Source organism: Meleagris gallopavo, chromosome Z, assembly GCF_905368555.1.
Source record: "Meleagris gallopavo chromosome Z, MGAL_WU_HG_1.1, whole genome shotgun sequence".
NCBI lineage: Eukaryota > Metazoa > Chordata > Aves > Galliformes > Phasianidae > Meleagris > Meleagris gallopavo.
This window is the reverse complement of record NC_139435.1, coordinates 75,795,888-75,812,753: the sequence shown is the minus strand read 5'-3', so window position 1 is coordinate 75,812,753 and position 16,866 is coordinate 75,795,888. Positions and strand designations below refer to the sequence as shown.

Genomic DNA, 16,866 nt, shown 5'->3' with positions numbered 1-16,866 from the left:
GCCTGTAGTTTTGCAAGTCTTCTCTTCTGCCTTTCTTTCATAAAAATGATGTTTCCTTATGATGTTTCCTTCTCTTCAGTCACCAGAGACTTTGCCTGACAGCCATGACTTCTCAAATCTGATGAGAGTGGCAGGGCAACACATCAGCCAGTTCCTTTAGGACTATGGGATGGATGTTGTTCAGCCCCATAGACTTGTACACATTTCAGTCTCAATAATTCTTCAAACAGATGAAATATCACTCTCCTCAATGTCAGGGCCCATCTTCCTTAAAATCACAACCTTAACTAGGACATGGCTGCTACAGCCCACACTGTCTCCAGACTTAACCTGTTTCATGATTTCAGCTGCATCACTGAGCACCAGGTCCAGTAATGCTTCACTCCCTGTTGGTCCATCTAGTATCTGGACAAGGAAGTTGTCCTCAGTGCACTGCAGGAGTCTCCTGGATTGCTTAAAGCCCACCATGTTGCTTTCCCAGCAGACATCCAGGTGGTTGAAATCCCCCATCAGGATGAGATCCTGTGATCAGGATGCTTTGCAGACAAAGCAAGAAGACCTCGTCAATTGGCTCCTTGGTCAGGGTGCCTGACCTCCAGTCCCTTATTGGAATGGTCCCTAGAAGCACTCAACCTCGTCGTGGCTGTTCTTTAGAGGCAGCTCTTCATAGTCTGTCCATTTCTTAACATACAGTGCAACTCCTTCCCCTCTCCTTCCTTGCCTGTCTTCTAAAAACTTTGCAGCCCTCAGCTGAAGTGTTTCTACTTATGTGACTTGTCTGACTACATTTCTGTGCTAGCAGTTAAGTCAGCTTTCTAATTGCACCATGGTGTCATCTCCTTCTGTTCATTTCCCATGCTGCATGCACTGATGCAGAGGCATTTCAGGCAGGCTAATGGCCATGTTACCTTCTTGTAAGAGCACTGAGACAAATCTGAGGTTTTCCTTTGCTGCTTCCTAAAATGACAGTGTTTCCTGGCTCTTCTCTGTCAGAAGTACAAACCTTTCCCCCATCAGATTTAAAGTTCTGCTACCCAGCCTATTTAAATTGTTGCTCCATCCTAACAGTTGCATCCCATCCAGTGTCAGCTTGCCCAATCTCTTGGAGGTGTGTCCAAAACCATAGAACCAGTAATGCTGAGCATGATACCATTCATGCAGCCAGTCACTGAAGGGGTCCTCTCACTCTATCCTGCCCAAATCCCAGTCTTCAGCCAGGAAGAACAAGGAGAACAGTACTTGTGTTCCTGATGTCCTGCATATTCCTGATAATCCTATATCCCAAGGGAGGATCTCGTAATTTTTTGTCATTTCCTTGTGGCTTCCTCATGTAACCTGTCCTGAAAGAGCAGGAGTGGATAGCAGTCCTCCATCTTTATCAGACCCAGAAGCTTTTTCCATGGAGAAGTTCTTCAGCTCCTTTTAGTCTTGTTATGATTCCAAGTCCATCCTCAAACTGTAGTATTTCCTTGTCAGTGTGTTTTCACGTGATGTTTGTGAAACCTATAAATGGACAATGATTTCTGAAACTAGTAAGAGCATTATCTACTGCTTACTCATTTAAGCTTTAATTCTCCTGTGTTTATTCAGAAGTTTAAAGTCGTCAGTGAGGAAAATTACCAACTGTAATGAATCAAAGGTTCATGATTTTGAACTAGATTGAAATCTAGTTGAGAATGGCATGCAGACTAACCAGAAATTCAAATACGAGTGTTGCACAGTGGTGACTTCTTCATAGCCCTTAAAGATTGACACGCTCCTATGAGCAAACTTGAAAATAAAATACGAATGCTGGCTGCAGGGTTGTATTTAGTTTTCTTAAAGGGATCCTCAGCCAAGGGGATACAGGGCATATATTTCTGTCAGGTGGAGTGGTGGTTATTGTTTTCTGTTGCAGGTTGTGGCTATATTCGTTTATTATTTTGTATAAGAGAAAAGAGAATAGTATGGAAAAGTACAGTCTAATTTTCATGTAAATCATCTTTCACATTATATGCTTAAGCTTCGCTTAGTGTGTTTAATGTTTACTATTTAATAGAATCAGATTATTTCAGCTTTGTTTTGCCAACATCATTTGGTAACACTGCGCTAGGGCATAATACAGCTGAACACACTTTCTTAGATGTATCATGTTTAATGCTGGGACTGTGTTGTGTTAGTACAGAACGGTGAGGGTGATTTTAGAATGTTTTAATATGATACAGAGTTACCACTGTCTTTGTAAGCTTTACCTTTTTCTCCTAGAACTTGAGCTTGACAGAATAACGTTAGCCTATTTGGGTATGTGCTTGTTTAAGACTGATGTTGCTGTTCTGAAGCTGACTGTACTCCGATTCTATGCCTTCCTTTCCTACAGGTAATTTTTGCAGAGTTGTTTCAGCTTCCTTCTCCGCCACACATCGAGGTCATGTACACAACACTGCTGATTGAACTGTGCAAACTTCAGCCCGGTTCTTTACCACAAGTTGTATCCTTTCTTTGCTTCTGGAGAGCATTTTTAAAATGGAGCCTTTACATCACTTGTTCTGTAGGTGAAGAAATAGCAATAAATATTATCAGTAATCTATTTTACAGCTGCCACGTGAAGCTTTGCTTGTAATACTTGCATGAGAGAAAAGCTCAGCCCATGTAGCATGGGTCTAGTCTGGCCAACTGAGCAAGACTCCTCAGATTTATGAACACTGATCTGGTACTTCCTTTCACCTTCCAAAGAATTTCTGTTAAAGTATCCTGTTAGGACTGGATAAAGTGTGGCTCCTTTGCATATTGAAGGCTGAGAAGGAAAGGAAGGGAGAAACTTAGTCTATGCTTTTAGGAACTGTGTGAGTATTGCAGATGATTTTAAATGAACCTGACCGAGTTCCCATTCAAAGGCTCTCACTGGAGGCATTCAGAATGTCGATAATAGACTGTCAGCTCAAATAAGAGTAGTTACATGCTGAGAAAGGCAACATGACCCCTAGCTCATTCTGTCTGTTAAATTGTTCCTATTCTACTGCAGTCTCGGATCACGTTAGTTCATCGTTTCACAACAAGCTACAGATTCTTGAGAACAGATGCCTATCCATTCACAAATTTTTATTATATATCATGATATCATTACAGAATCATAAAATCACAGGGGTTGGAAGGGAGGGAGCTCTGGAGATCATCTAGTCCAGCCTCACTCTAAAGCATGTTTCCTACCGTAGTTTGCAAAGGAAAGCATCCAGGCAGGTTTTGAATGTCTCCAAAGAAGGAGAATCCGCAGTCTCTGTGGTCAACTTGTTCCAGCGCTCACAGTAAAGTTGTTTTTCCTCGTATAGAACTACTTGTGTTCCAGTTTGTGCCATTGCCTGTTGTCATATCAGTGGGTACTGCTGAAAAGAGTCTGGCCCCATCTACTCAACACCCACCCTTTAGGTAGTTACAAGCACTGATAAGATCCCCTCAGACTTCACTCGTCCAAGCTGAACAGTCCCATGTCTCTCAGCCTTTCCTCATATGGGCAGTGCTCTTGTGACCCCTGTCATCTTTGTGGCCCTCCGCAGCACACTCTCTAGAAGATCTCTCTCTTCTTTGAACTGGAGAGCCCAGAACTGGATGCGGTATTTTGATGCGACCTCACCAGGGCAGGAAAGGATCACCTCCCTGAGTGTGATAACCACAGTCCTTATAATGCACCCCAGGGTACCACTGGCCTTCTTGGCCACGAGGGTATATTGTTTGAAAATCACATAATGCCAGTGATTAGAGCTTGAAATGTTCCTAGAATTGTGGGGATCTCTGTGCAGAAGGCTTTTAATGTTAATAGGGATGCTGTGAAAACAACAATGCCTTTGTTGGGCAGAGCCAGTGTAGACATAGTTTCCTGAGTTTTCAGTGATGATCAAAGGTTGTTTGTGGACGAGTATCAAGAGCAGTTTGTTAAGGTACAAGGAAGGTTACAGAAGTTCTTGGTTGTAGTCTGTGTCTGCGCAGTTCCCTTGCATGAAGAGAATTCTAACTTTCTCTAGGAACCAGCAGTCTCACTGCAGTGGAAGAAAAACAGCGTTAGAAGAGAAAACAGCTTTTGGCTTCTTGTCTTCCTTTTCTTCCTCAATGGATTTAGTGTGATTTACCTGCTTCTGGAATTGTCCAAGGGAGTATCAGTTCTTGCCATTCTGTTCCAAAACTGAATGGAATTGCATTTGATTTATCTAGTGCTTTTCTGTTAACCTTAACAAGAAACTTCAGCTTGCACAAGCCACAGAAATGCTCTACATGCGTTTGGATACGATGAATACAACCTGTGTAGACAGGTAAATGTGTTTTTGAGGGGTGGAAGATATTCTTCATTTTTCCTATGCATTGGGCATTAAGGAATCTATGGAAAGAATAATCCAAAATTATTTTTATAAATTCACGGTGCTGTTCGAAACAATTTCAGAGGGCTCTTGATTTTGATTAATCTAAATAGAAGTTTGGGGGCTTGTGCCTTTTCTTCCTAAAACACTCCACTGGAGTGCTGGTGAGAACTTACACACATCCCAGCCTGGTGTAAGTTGCGCAGTATTCTTCTGTCTTATACTGTGCGTGCTCCTTAGTGGTCTGGGAAATGAAGTTGTGGTACGTGTGCTGTCCAGAGGTGGAGGAGAGTGGTGGTTTGAGTGCAGGAGAGCTATTAATTACCCATTGAAAGTGTAAAGCTGTGTATTCACAGTAAGTTTGTTTTAATTGTTAGCTTAGTATGTCATCTGTATGGAACAGTAGAACATGACAGGCTCTCTGTTTGTCCAAAATATTTAGTTTCTGATTTTCTGAACTTCGTCTTTTGATGTAATGCTGTACTGCCTTTGACATATAGAATATATTTACAAGAAAATCTCAAAGGAAAGTTTTTCTGCGCTTTAAATATTTAATAGAGCTTTTTTTTTTTCTTCTTATGATAAAGATTCATTAACTGGTTTTCCCACCACTTGAGTAACTTCCAGTTCCGTTGGAGCTGGGAAGATTGGTAAGTTTCTCTCATTTTAATATGAAACTCGTAATGCAGAAACCATAAACTTTCAAACTTTGCCAGAAAGTGTCACAGTATACTGGCTGTGCTAATTGCTTTCCTCTAACTTTTTAGAGATTTTTTTTTTTTAATCTGCTCATCACCATTTTGAGGTAGATTTTCCTGATAATCCTTTCAGTCTCTGTGTTGTCTCTGACTAATTTTGTGATAAATACCAAGCCAGTCCGAGCGTTCCCTAAAGAGAAGTAGAAACACAATTTCTTTGTTTTGTCTCGTATTCTTGGTCAGTTGTTGAATGGCTCCCTGACTTTAATGATTTGCCCTTGTGCTCTGTGTGTCTGTATCCTGTACTCATTCTGTGATGTTATGCTCTGTCCTACCCTAAACCTTCAATTTTCATCTTCATCTGTGAGATCTTTGAATCAATTTCCCTCCTTCAAAATCTCAGTACCTGACTTTCCAGCAGAGCTGGCCCCACTGTCCATTCTTATGCTAAATCTCGAACTTGCATTCCTGGCAGGAGCTCAGTGGTCTCCAACAATGCCTAACCCCAGGCTTCCATGGGATTTGTATTCCAGGCACTGTGCTGGCTGCCTGCTGCCTTTCTCATATACTGTATACTGTTGCTCCCTCTCCCACTAAAGCTGGAGTTACATCCTTAATACAGTCCTAACTTCTGTAGACTGCTACGTATATACTCTATATACTCTCCATGGCTGATCTGCCCAGCTGTCAGGGAGAGATGTTCAATAAGATATTGTGGCATTACTTAAGTTTCATGCATTATCCTCACAGAGCTGTGTGTTTCTGTTTAGTGTAAGTAGAATGTTGCCTGACCCTCTGGAGGTCTTTGTAGAACCAGTTTTTTCTTTGCGTGGATGCTCCTTGATGGGAATGCTTATGTGCTTTTTCTCACAAGCTGCTGTTTTTCACAAATCTGTAACTACTTGAGATACTTCATAATCTGAAATGCATTTGAAATCAGCCAGAAACTCAAATTCCTATGAGGAAGAAATAAACTATAAAATCACACAATGTTTTTTTCCTAGGGAGAAGGAAGGCAGAATAACCATGAGCACAAGTTAATTTAATCTAATTTGTGGAAAGGAGAGCTACTTAAATACAGCACATAAAGATGACTTTTCAAGATTGCTGTTAGTAAGGATATAGTGATGAGCTATCTCACTGTCTTAAAAATGTGTATGCTGTAAAAGAGTGTCAGGCAGTCCAGCTGTGCTTAGACCATGATTGTTTTATATGTATCAGACCAAGCCAGAAAGAGACTAAACGACAAATTCTTTCCCTAAAAACCATCGCCTCTGTTCTTTGATAGGTCAGATTGTCTTACTCAGGACCTTGAAAAGCCCAAACCCAAGTTTGTGAGAGAGGTTTTGGAAAAATGCATGCGGTAAGTAAAATCTGTAGGTAGCTATACTCTAAGTAGAATGATCTTTGTGTCTGGATGCTTCCACACTCCTTCTAATTTCTGTCTTACATGTCTGTTCTTGAAATTCCGTTTTGAGTAAGAGACAAGTCTATTTGTATGATTTTACTCTGATTTACTTGTTGTAGAGCACTACTTCTAGCAGATGGGGAGAAACAGGTGAAGCACACAACTTCTGTTCTAATTATGCTCTAATTATGCTTACAGCTGTTTACAAAGGGACATTCTTCACCATGGGCATGGAGAGAAGTAGGGATCAGCCAGCAGTCCTGAGAAATATTTAGATTTCAAAGAAACAGGCAGAATTAGTCATTAGTTACTCTAAAAACTAAGAGTGGAGTTTTAGTTCTTGTGAGTCTCTTTGATGTCAGTAGTTCTTTTTAAAAAGAATATGCTGAAGTAATCCAAAAGTAGTGTCTCTACTTTTATTATGCTGCCCGCAATGTCAGAGGCAGATGGTGGTATGGCAGTAGGGGTTGGCCTTCCTGTCAGTGCTGCACTCCATGCTGTGGCCGTGCAACAGATGGCAGTAGAGGGGCAGTCTGACAAAATGGCGTCTGATAAGGAAGTGCGTATGGAGCAAAGCGTGGGATTGAATTCCTTTGCGGGGAAAAAGTGGCACCCATTATTGCTGACGCTTGCTGAATGTTCGTGGACGCCAGCCAGCGGATATAAGCGCAGAGGGCTGGGTGGTGCATTTCAGCAGTGGTGACAGCAGTAGAGATCACCTCCACTGGTGTTGGTTTTAACAAGCATGGCAATCCTCACAACAAGCTCTCGTCCATTGCCAGTGTAAATGCAGAGCTAATGAGGTGACTGTGCTGAAAAATTGTTTTTTGTAGCTGAGAATTTGCTCTATCAAATGGCATTATTGTGCTTTTTGTATCTGTTTCTCTAGGAAAATACTAGGAGGCGTTACTTTCAGAGCAACCTACCTATTATTAAAAAAAAAAACCTCAAACAAAAATCCCACAGAACCCAACAAGAATACACTATCAGAATTCTTGAGATAGAGGGATAGGAGACATAGTAGAATGTTCAAAAAGCCTGTGTTGTTCAGAATCTTAGATCAGTCTGTTTTGGAATGAATTCAGTACAGGCAAGTGTGATAGTAACATGCTGCGAAACTAAGTCAAGTTTTCTGTCTTTCCATTTTACCAAATTAAGTCCTTGTAGGATTGACGGAAGCTGGGAAGCAAAATCAAGAGCTACGTAGACGTGAAGGCATTTAATATTTTCTTTTTTTCTCCTTTGACTGGGGACTTAGTAGCTGACTCGACTCTTACTATTTTTCTGGATAGCTTCATAAGCTTTCGCATGAGGCGTCCTACCAGGCTGCCTCTAAATCTTTTCAAAAGCTGAATGGTTGAGGATGAAGTCCCAGTATCAAGGTATGCAAGTAGCAAGCATCCATTAATAAGTTACTTAGATCTTGCTCATGAGCACTTAATCAGTGCAATTGTATTTTCTTAACATACGTGAAACTTAAATATCAGGAAGCCATTGTAAAGGAATGACTTCAGAATTAACCCGTTTCAATTCTACTGCTCTTAAACTTATTTGCAGACTCTCCTACCATCAGCGAATAATCGATATTGTTCCTGCAAGCTTTTCTGTCCTCAGTCCTGCAAATCCAGTGTGTATCTACAAGTATGGAGATGAAAACAATAGTAAGTATTAAAGTTCATGAAGAGTCAAGTCAAAGTGCCTCAGAGCAAGGGAGCATGCTAGTATTTTGAATATAATAGAACAGTAGAACATTCCACTAATAATGGAGCATACAGAGGCAGCAGAAAACGTGAAATCTGAGGGGGGGGAGGGGAAGTAACTTCATGTAACCAGTAATAAAAGGAGTAATGAACAATCCTGAATGTGAAGGCTTCTTCATCCAAGATGAAGTAAGGGAAAAAAAGAAAGTTAGTATTGTATTTTATGACATTGAGGGAAGCTATGTAGAGCTTCAAGATAGAGCTTGGCCTCAGCTCTAACGATTCTACCAACAGTTATGAGTTTGACATGAAGACAAGGAAACCTACTGAGCAGCTTTAATAGAATAATGGACCGTGATGTTGAAACAACTAGTTATGTGCATCTTGCTTCTTTGATAGGCAAACTAATATCAAAAGAGATTCAGTTCCTTTCTAAATTTTTTTTTATCTCTTTGCTGTTGTTTAGGGTCTCTTCCTGGATATACTGTGGCACTCTGTTTAACAATTGCAATTAAAAACAAGGCTGGTAATGATGAAATCTTCAGCATTTTAAAAGATGTGCCTAATCCAAACCAGGATGATGACGATGGTAAGGTATCTTCTGCTAGGTTTTGTGAGGCTCAAGTTGCTGTATACACTTCAGAGCTATATGTGTGTTGGTTAACCAAATTTTGTGTTCTTCCTTCAAATAGTTGATTTGAATATATTAGTAAGCAGAAATAATGCACAGTTATTAGAGTTTGTTGTAAACACATTATCTGCAGAAGCAAGCCTGTTTCTTAACAGAGGTAACACAATGCTTGAGATTGGTTTTCTTCAGATTATTGACAGAGGTAGTGTGTTGGAATTTAGCATCTCCCTTGCCTTTACCAGCAGAGTACAATTCATGCTGCTTGTTCTACCCTGGTAAAATCAGTGCTTTTCCCCAAGAGCTCCCCTTCTCTCAGAGCAGTCCCACAGCAGATAAGAACAGCCTGAATGCTGGCTAATCTTCCATAGAAGATTCTCCTAAGATAGGAACACACAATGGTACTCTGCGTGACTTCTTTTTGGATCTGTAGACGCAGACAGTATTGATTCCTAAAGCCTGCATATTTTAGGGGATGAGGAGTGCAGGAATGAGAATTTCACTTTTAAGCAAATGAAAGAAGTGATCTGCACAGTGAGTTCCAGTGTTTCCGCAGTATGAGACAGTGCTCCCCTATGCAAGCAGAGGGCAATAGTAACCTGTTTTCTGCATGCCACGTGTTTCCCAGTTTGCTTTAAGCTTCACACAGCAATAACTGTTCTCCAACCTGCTTGTCTTCAGGTGCACAGGAGGAGATTTAGCACCATTCTCCTCTACTACCCATATTTGTTATGCACACTCGTTGGACTTTTCTCCCATATCAGAAAAGGCCATCCTCTGCATCCTAATCATTTTTAGCTTTCCCTGTCCACATCTACTCTCCTTTCTTCATGGTCTACCACGCCTTCATCTTGTTGCATGCTTCTGCAGCTTCCTTGGCTGTCCTCTGCTGCTGTCTGAGTGCTGTTATTTTATAGCAGCTGTGTCTCTGGTAGCTTCTTCACTGACCTGGAAATCTTTCTGTGTGTTTACCCCAAGACAAAATGGGGGTGTGATTATTTGCAACATGGCTAGTGCTTAGTAAAACAAAGACTAAATTGTTTGCTAGCACCCTTCTCTGTCTTGCGTGGCTTTATTGCCAAAACTTTGCCTGAAATGAGTTAAAACCATACAGTTACCTTTAATGTAAGCATTATATATAAAACTTTAAATAATTTGCAGATGAAGGATTTACTTTCAATCCTTTGAAAATAGAAGTCTTCGTTCAGACTCTGCTCCATCTTGCTGCAAAGTCTTTCAGCCACTCCTTCAGCGCCCTGGCAAAGTAAGTGTAACGTGCACTATTTGAGGGTTGGCAGAGCTGTTTAGTTCTGTAAATGAAACGATTGGAAAAAAAAGATCTGCGAGCTTCAGCAATGTTTTAGGTACTTCTCAGTGTATTGGGACTCTGAGAGCTAGTGACACTCATACCGAAGGAACAGAAGTGTTGTAAATGTTAAGTGAAACATGAATAGAGTTAACTGAAAATTACATGTTGAGTTTAATACTTTGTACTTCGGAGATACTAAGCATCTATGATCTAGGAAGGCAGTAGTCAGATGCACTTTAATGAATTACTTTTCTGTTCTTCTTTAAAAGTAAGCGGTTGATACAAAAACCTGTACCTGGAAGCATTTTAGGGACATGTTTACAATAAACTGCAGGTAGTAACCTGCAGTTAGTAGTATAAGAGGCAGGCTGAGGTGAGTACACATCCATGGTGTTTTCACTGCTGCGCACCAGCATTGGCAGCCATTAGGTCATTCTTTGTAGTTACAAAATGCTGAGTTGTGAATGCTGTGTAGTGTTCAGCATAACTTGGTAAAACAGAGGCTTTAGCAGCATTTCCTTCAAAAGGGCAGATTGGGTGTCTGAAGTTAATGGAAACATATCAAGAAGGTCTAAGGCTCTAAAAGCAGCACATTCTGCCCCAGCTGAGCACAGGAAGCATTTCTGTGTGCCTCGTACTTCTGGGAATATGAGAAATACAGTCCACCTTCCAGGAGGAGATTCACTGAGATTTAAGCTGCTTTTAGGAGTATATCTTTTTTTTATCTCAAATGGTTGTATTTTCCTGTTAGCAGTTGTTCAGGAATTGCTGTATAAAGTCCCAAAACTTCCTTTTTTGGGCAATCTGAACCACTTACCTCATATCAGATACCCTTTTGACCTGAGCCCTGCTCCTTCACTGACTAATTTACATCTGTTAAAAGGTTTCATGAAGTCTTCAAAACGCTTGCTGAAAGTGATGAGGGAAAACTCCATGTTTTGAGAGTTGTGTACGAGGTCTGGAAGAACCATCCACAGGTGAGGCACTGCAGTGTCAAGCACCACTTGAGTTTAAACTCTCAGAGGTCACATTAAATAAAGCATTATAGTTTGCTTTATATTCTTCAAAACCTTCTTGACATTCGTCTTATATAAAGGAAAGTTCAAATTCTATTTAAACAGTGTTTAAAGTGAAGGCTGGAGATTATATGGCCATTTATTTCTCAGAGTTACTTGTAGGAGAGCAAAGGCTGTGTCATTCTGATTCGTGTTCATGCTGTGCTGTTTGTCATACAAGAGAACTTGTTTCTGTTCAAAACTGGAAAATGGTGTTGATGCATAGAATTGAAATAAAATGTAGATCTTTTAACAAAAGCAAGCCAAATTCTTGGACATGGGGAAACCTGGTTTTTCCACTTGCTAGCAAAAGCTTTGCAGTTATTCCATAGAGATCAAGCTGAAGTCGCTGTTGCTGCAGTCAGTAACTGTTAGAATGGAGCAGTCAGACTGCGGAGGCATGATTGCATTCATTCTTCAATTAGAGGAAATAGCACCCTGGAAGGCCTATGGAAAACACCTCAGCTGTTTAAACAGTTCCATTTCTTCACAGCAGTTGTTTTCTCCCTCAGCTGTCGTTCTCCTAAACATAGAAATAAAAATGAGGAGCTCACAGTGAATTTGCCTGCATTAATTATGTGTTCCTTACTGATGTGCTTGAGTTACACGGTACTGTAATGGAAAGGGGCCCATACCTCACAGCTACACTGTACAGACATTAAGAAATGGTGAACGGGGGATAATCCTTGCATCTGCTGCTAAACCTATGGACTGTTTTCCATGGTTCCTACAGAAAACTTAGTGCCAAAAAGACAAGTGGCACCTTGTATAGATATCTTTCAAATACAGTTCTAAAATCTCTCTCTCTCTCTCTCTCTCTCTCTCTCAAAAAGCTGTTTTTTTAATATATTAAATTTCTTGCCCAAAATACTGACCTTGAAAATACGATGATTACAGTCTTGACCTACTTTTACTTTAATTGGATCAGAAGAAATTACATTACTGCAGTCTAATGTCCATATCCTTTTCCTCTACGTTCCTTTGTACTGCAGTATGACCAAGCTGAGATGGAGGCTTCAAAGTTAGGTTAGATTTTTATGAATAAATAAAAATTGCATGTAAAAAATAAATGCTGGTGTTCTGAAGGCCTTGATCGTGGAACCTAAATTTCCTCTCCTCTATGTACTGTAGTTGAGACTTTTGCTTCTGCTCAGGTGCTTTCTTGTCTGTGTGTCCACAGCATCTCTGGCACACAGGGCACTTGTAGACCCAGTTTCTTTGCAGTTCACCCTACTCCGTCGTGAATGGGAACGCCTTTTGGTCTGCCTTAAGCTATCAGTATTTTGAAGGCTGTGCTGCAGATGGTGATTTTTGGTAGTCGCTAGACAAGTTTAGTGTGGTTGTAGTGGTGACTTCGTAAAGAGAAGTTTTAACACCAAGGTGAGATGTTTTCCCCAAAATCCTAAGCTTGTTCCTTGGAAGATCAGGGGAAGTAATCAGGTTCTTCTTGGCAGTACAGGAAGACACACACAGCATAGGATGCTATCCTGGGATGTGAACTTGAGTCCTGAGTCTTCTGTATGATTCATTTGGTTATTTTAATTTCCCTTCCTTAAAAGGAGCTTTGTTACACTTCCTTACGTGCTGAAGGGTGGCTGTGAGGATCAGTGCTTTGTAGGCTGTGGTTCTTACATGTCGTGACATTCAAGCACATGAGTAACCAAGATAAGCCTTTTTTTCTGAACAGCTTGTAACTGCTTTAGTCTGCAGCTCTTCTCCGCAGTTGCCTTTTGGACTACTTGCAAAGCCCCTGGAATCACGGCACTGCCTGCAGCAAGCACTTCGACTACTGGCTGTGTCCTACAATGCAGTAGAACCTGCAGGAAAGTGGTTACTGCCACATCTGAAAACTACTGCATTTCCAGGAGAGTGTAGGCCAGCAGCTGCTCTTTCTGTATGGCGATGTGAGAGTTACGTATGCTCTGGTTTGAGTATCTTGATGTCATGTACGTGGAGTTGTGTCCGTGCTGCTTCACTTTCAGCTTTGATGCTTAGAATTATTGCTTTTAAGAGGAGGTTATGCTAATGAAGAATCTATTACTTTCACAAGGAATAGAAGGAACTGTTGACCAAAATAAGAATGCTTACTTTATGTAGTTGATACTGATCCTTAAAGTAGCTTTAGGCTAGACAAACCAGATGTCATTTCTAGACAGCAGTGGTTTTCTAAAGACTTTGAAATCACCCAGTAATACTGCCGTTGAGTTCATCAAACTGTTTCTGGTTTTATGCAAGGCTGGAGTACTACTTAGATTGCCCAAGACCTTTTCTTATTTTGATAGAAATGCCTGTTTTGTCTTTCACAAAATATAGATGATCGCTGTGCTTGTGGACAAGATGATTCGGACACAAATTGTTGACTGTGCTGCAGTAGCAAACTGGATCTTCTCCTCAGAGCTTGCACATGATTTTACTAGGTAACATGTGAACTTATCTTTGAATTAATATTTCAAGTGACCAACTTACAGCTTAATCTCTGCAAGGAAAGGGTACGCTTGCCCTTCAGTCTTTTCTACAGAATATGTACTTTATTATTTTTCTTTCCGAGTCAGGATTGTGTTTATATGACAAGAATCTTCCTAGAATGTCATCTTGCAGTTAGTCTCTGAACATGTCAAAGTGGAAGGACACTGGAAAATACTCCCAGAAAAAGGCCTTACCCTGTGTTGTGTATTTAGGTTTTATATCTGGGAGATCTTGCATTCCACAATCCGTAAGATGAATAAGCATGTTCTGAAGATTCACAAAGAACTGGAGGATACAAAGGCAAGATTGGCCAGACAGCACAAAAGAGTGAGTAGTTTGTTTGTCATTCTTAATTATTTTTAAGTGAAGTAAGGCAAACCTGCACGCAGTCAAAATGATGCGTAGCTGCTTTTGGGGCAGGACAGAGTAAATATGCCTACCAGGATGCATGTATCTGTACAAACGTGGTCATTCATAGTAGGAAGACAGCAAGACTGGATACGTATTCTCAATCCACGTTTCTGAAGGTAGCCGTAACCTAAGAATTTAGTAAAATCTGTAAGGGAATTAATATGTCTGTGCTCTGTCCAAGTTTCCTTGCAGAAGTTTCTTTTCCAGTATTAGCATGTCTTCCATTTGCATTCTCATCTGGATTCCATTACCTAATTGGGAGTAAGAACAGGTAAAAACTACGTATTTACAGTAAGTTCTGTTAAAGAGAACTCTTGTGGCTTCCATGCAGAAGTGCACGGAAACAGCTGTTTGCTATCGAGAAGTTGGCTGTTACTGTTCTTCTGATGGAGGCTGCTGGATTCTGACACTGGCACCTGTCGTCTCCTCTTCCAGGTTATTTTTCTGAGCACTTCTGCGTGACCTAAATTACTGTCTGCAACAAACCGATGACCAAGCCCTCTGTTGTGTTCTGTTGTCTGAGGTGGGATAGTAAAATGGGGTGAGAGTTTGTCTGTCTGCCAGCTGCTGGCACAGTACTGTTGGCTGAGTGTAACGCTAGTTAGTGACAGAGGAAGTCAGTTTGAGAGCTGCAGAGAGCAAGTTTGCTAGTCAAGACTTGGTCTTTGAATGTAATTGCTTGCTCAAAGTCTGTAACTTGTTGCAAAAACGGATTGTTTTTTAAGAAACCCACACAAGTTATTCATGCCTTCAGAAACATCTGTGGGGAGTCCACTAACACCTTGCAGTCTGCCTCTGTCAGTTTGTCCCAGCCCCTTTGTCTTGTTCCCTTCACTCCAAGCAACAGCTGTTACAGCTGTCTGCATCCTCGATCTACTTGATCAGCAGTTAATAAATGCCAGTAATTATTGAAGGCCTGGCCGCAGTCATTGATCTTCCTGTGAGGCAAAGAGCTTCTCTGGCACGCCGAAACAAATACGTCAGTGTTTTTGTGTCTGTTCTCATCTCTTGCTGCAGCCCTTTATTACAGAATACTTCAAATGAGTATTTTGCCAGGAAGAAGCATTTGTATGCAACAGTGAGTGGTCCTGCAGGCTTGTGCTCTGCTGCATCATCGTTCCTTTTAGAGGAAGTAAACCATCAGATTTTGATGTTCCCAGCATGAAGTGGATTGCCTTACTATGGAGGGAGTCCAAAGCTTCTCTTAGGTTGCACTCAGCATTTTAAGTTCAGGAAACCTTTGTAGATAGGGGGCAAAGGGGGGAAGTGAGGTCCTATAAGAAGAAGACTCTGAAATTCCCATTGCTCTGGTCTTTCCATTTTTTGATGCTGGCTTGGAGCTATCGCTATCTCCTGTTAACCAGTTTCATTTGCTACTTAATGCATAAGGCAAGACAAGTCCCTGTGTTTGTCACAAATTGTGACATATTTGAAGTTTTTAGCTGCTAATTTGTGGGTATTTCTACATGGAAACAATCAGGGAAGTAACATCTATATTTGAATGTACTGTAATCTATGAGACTGTATCCTGTATCCTATTTTATCTTGTGTTAAGACCTTGCTATCTGAGATTGGAGGTTTGGCACCACGTTCTTGTGGTTATTTTATCTACTTGTTTTGTAAGGGGAGTTACTGCTTTACTTTGGAGGAGTGAGTTGTTTTGGTTTGTAGGCAGTGAGAAAACTACATCTTTTGGCTTTCATCCTAGTAAATATTTAAGTTTCCTCTGGCTACTCTGATATCTCTTTTTCAGGCTGTTCCCATACTGGCTTTTTTCTTCCAAATGGATTTTCTGACTGTACTGAAAGTAAATGTCCTTCAAAATACAAAACTTGACGAGCTAAAAAGCAGTCTCAGTCTCTTTGCGGCTTTATGCCGGGTGGAACCAGAGGGCAGTGAAAGTGTCCACGTGTTGCTAGTTAGGCTTGTGTTGTCCCTTGCAGCGAGACAGTGATGATGATGACCGGAGCAGTGATCGGGAGGACGGACCTCTGGAGGAGCAGATAGAGCGCTTGCAGGAGAAGGTTGAGTCTGCACAGAGCGAGCAGAAGAATCTCTTCCTTGTTATATTTCAGGTAATGCTGGACAAGCTCTCCTCTCTTCCCGGCTTTAAAGGTTATTGAATTTACAAGATTTCATGTTGCTTGTATTTCGGGCATCTTGTAGGGATGAGGATATAGGAAAGAGCTGAGGGGCTTGCTGCGGGTTAGATTTGATCCTGAGTTGATCCTTCACCCCACAGCAGACTGCAGCTGAGCAGGACTGGGACCTATTTAGTTTCAAGCATACAGGAACGGAGTTCTTTGGCTCTGTGGATTTCTGAATGAAAAAGCAGCTTGATTTTTTTTTTTTTCCCCCCTGGTGTCTGTGAATTGAAATAGTTATTTTCATGTTGTTATTTAAAGTTTCTGTTCTCTAGATGCACTTAGCTGAGGTTATGAACTGCCGTCATTTGATGACATTGAGTAAATGTATTTTTTTCTTTCCTCTTGAAGCGCTTCATTATGTTGTTAACTGAGCACTTAGTGCGCTGTGAAACCGGTGGAATTGATGTGTTTACTCCTTGGTACAAGAGCTGCATAGAAAGGCTGCAGCAGATCTTCCTGCAGGTAAGTACTCTCTCTGCTCGGCTCGGGAGATGTGGGCAGGTGCAGGAGTGCTGGTGGCTGCTGAGCGCAGCAGTTGTAGTCTCTGTTAAATCAGGTAACTGGGTGACAGTTACAGCAATAGAAAATTGTAGCTGTGTGAGCAGAAGGTGCATGGAAAAGTGGGTGATGCAAGAAGTGGTGCTGTAATCCTCCCGTGGGCTGAAGCTTTATCCGGTCACAGATATGCCTTCAGATTAAAGCAAATGCTTGGGTCCGTT

At 41.2% G+C, this 16,866-nt stretch overlaps 1 protein-coding gene across 1 annotated transcript in view; it reads left to right on the top strand.

Annotated features, from left to right (window-relative positions):
• NCBP1 (nuclear cap binding protein subunit 1) overlaps nt 1–16,866 on the top strand; it is a 32,776-nt gene that overhangs the window by 13,451 nt on the left and 2,459 nt on the right. Inside the window, exons 11-22 of the mRNA XM_085214025.1 lie at nt 2,357–2,467; nt 4,216–4,280; nt 4,913–4,975; nt 6,312–6,386; nt 7,989–8,092; nt 8,598–8,720; nt 9,921–10,023; nt 10,952–11,045; nt 13,437–13,540; nt 13,802–13,916; nt 15,944–16,075; nt 16,496–16,609. Coding sequence (XP_085070151.1) covers nt 2,357–2,467; nt 4,216–4,280; nt 4,913–4,975; nt 6,312–6,386; nt 7,989–8,092; nt 8,598–8,720; nt 9,921–10,023; nt 10,952–11,045; nt 13,437–13,540; nt 13,802–13,916; nt 15,944–16,075; nt 16,496–16,609 — 1,203 coding nt within the window. The remainder of the gene's footprint in view (nt 1–2,356; nt 2,468–4,215; nt 4,281–4,912; nt 4,976–6,311; nt 6,387–7,988; nt 8,093–8,597; nt 8,721–9,920; nt 10,024–10,951; nt 11,046–13,436; nt 13,541–13,801; nt 13,917–15,943; nt 16,076–16,495; nt 16,610–16,866) is intronic.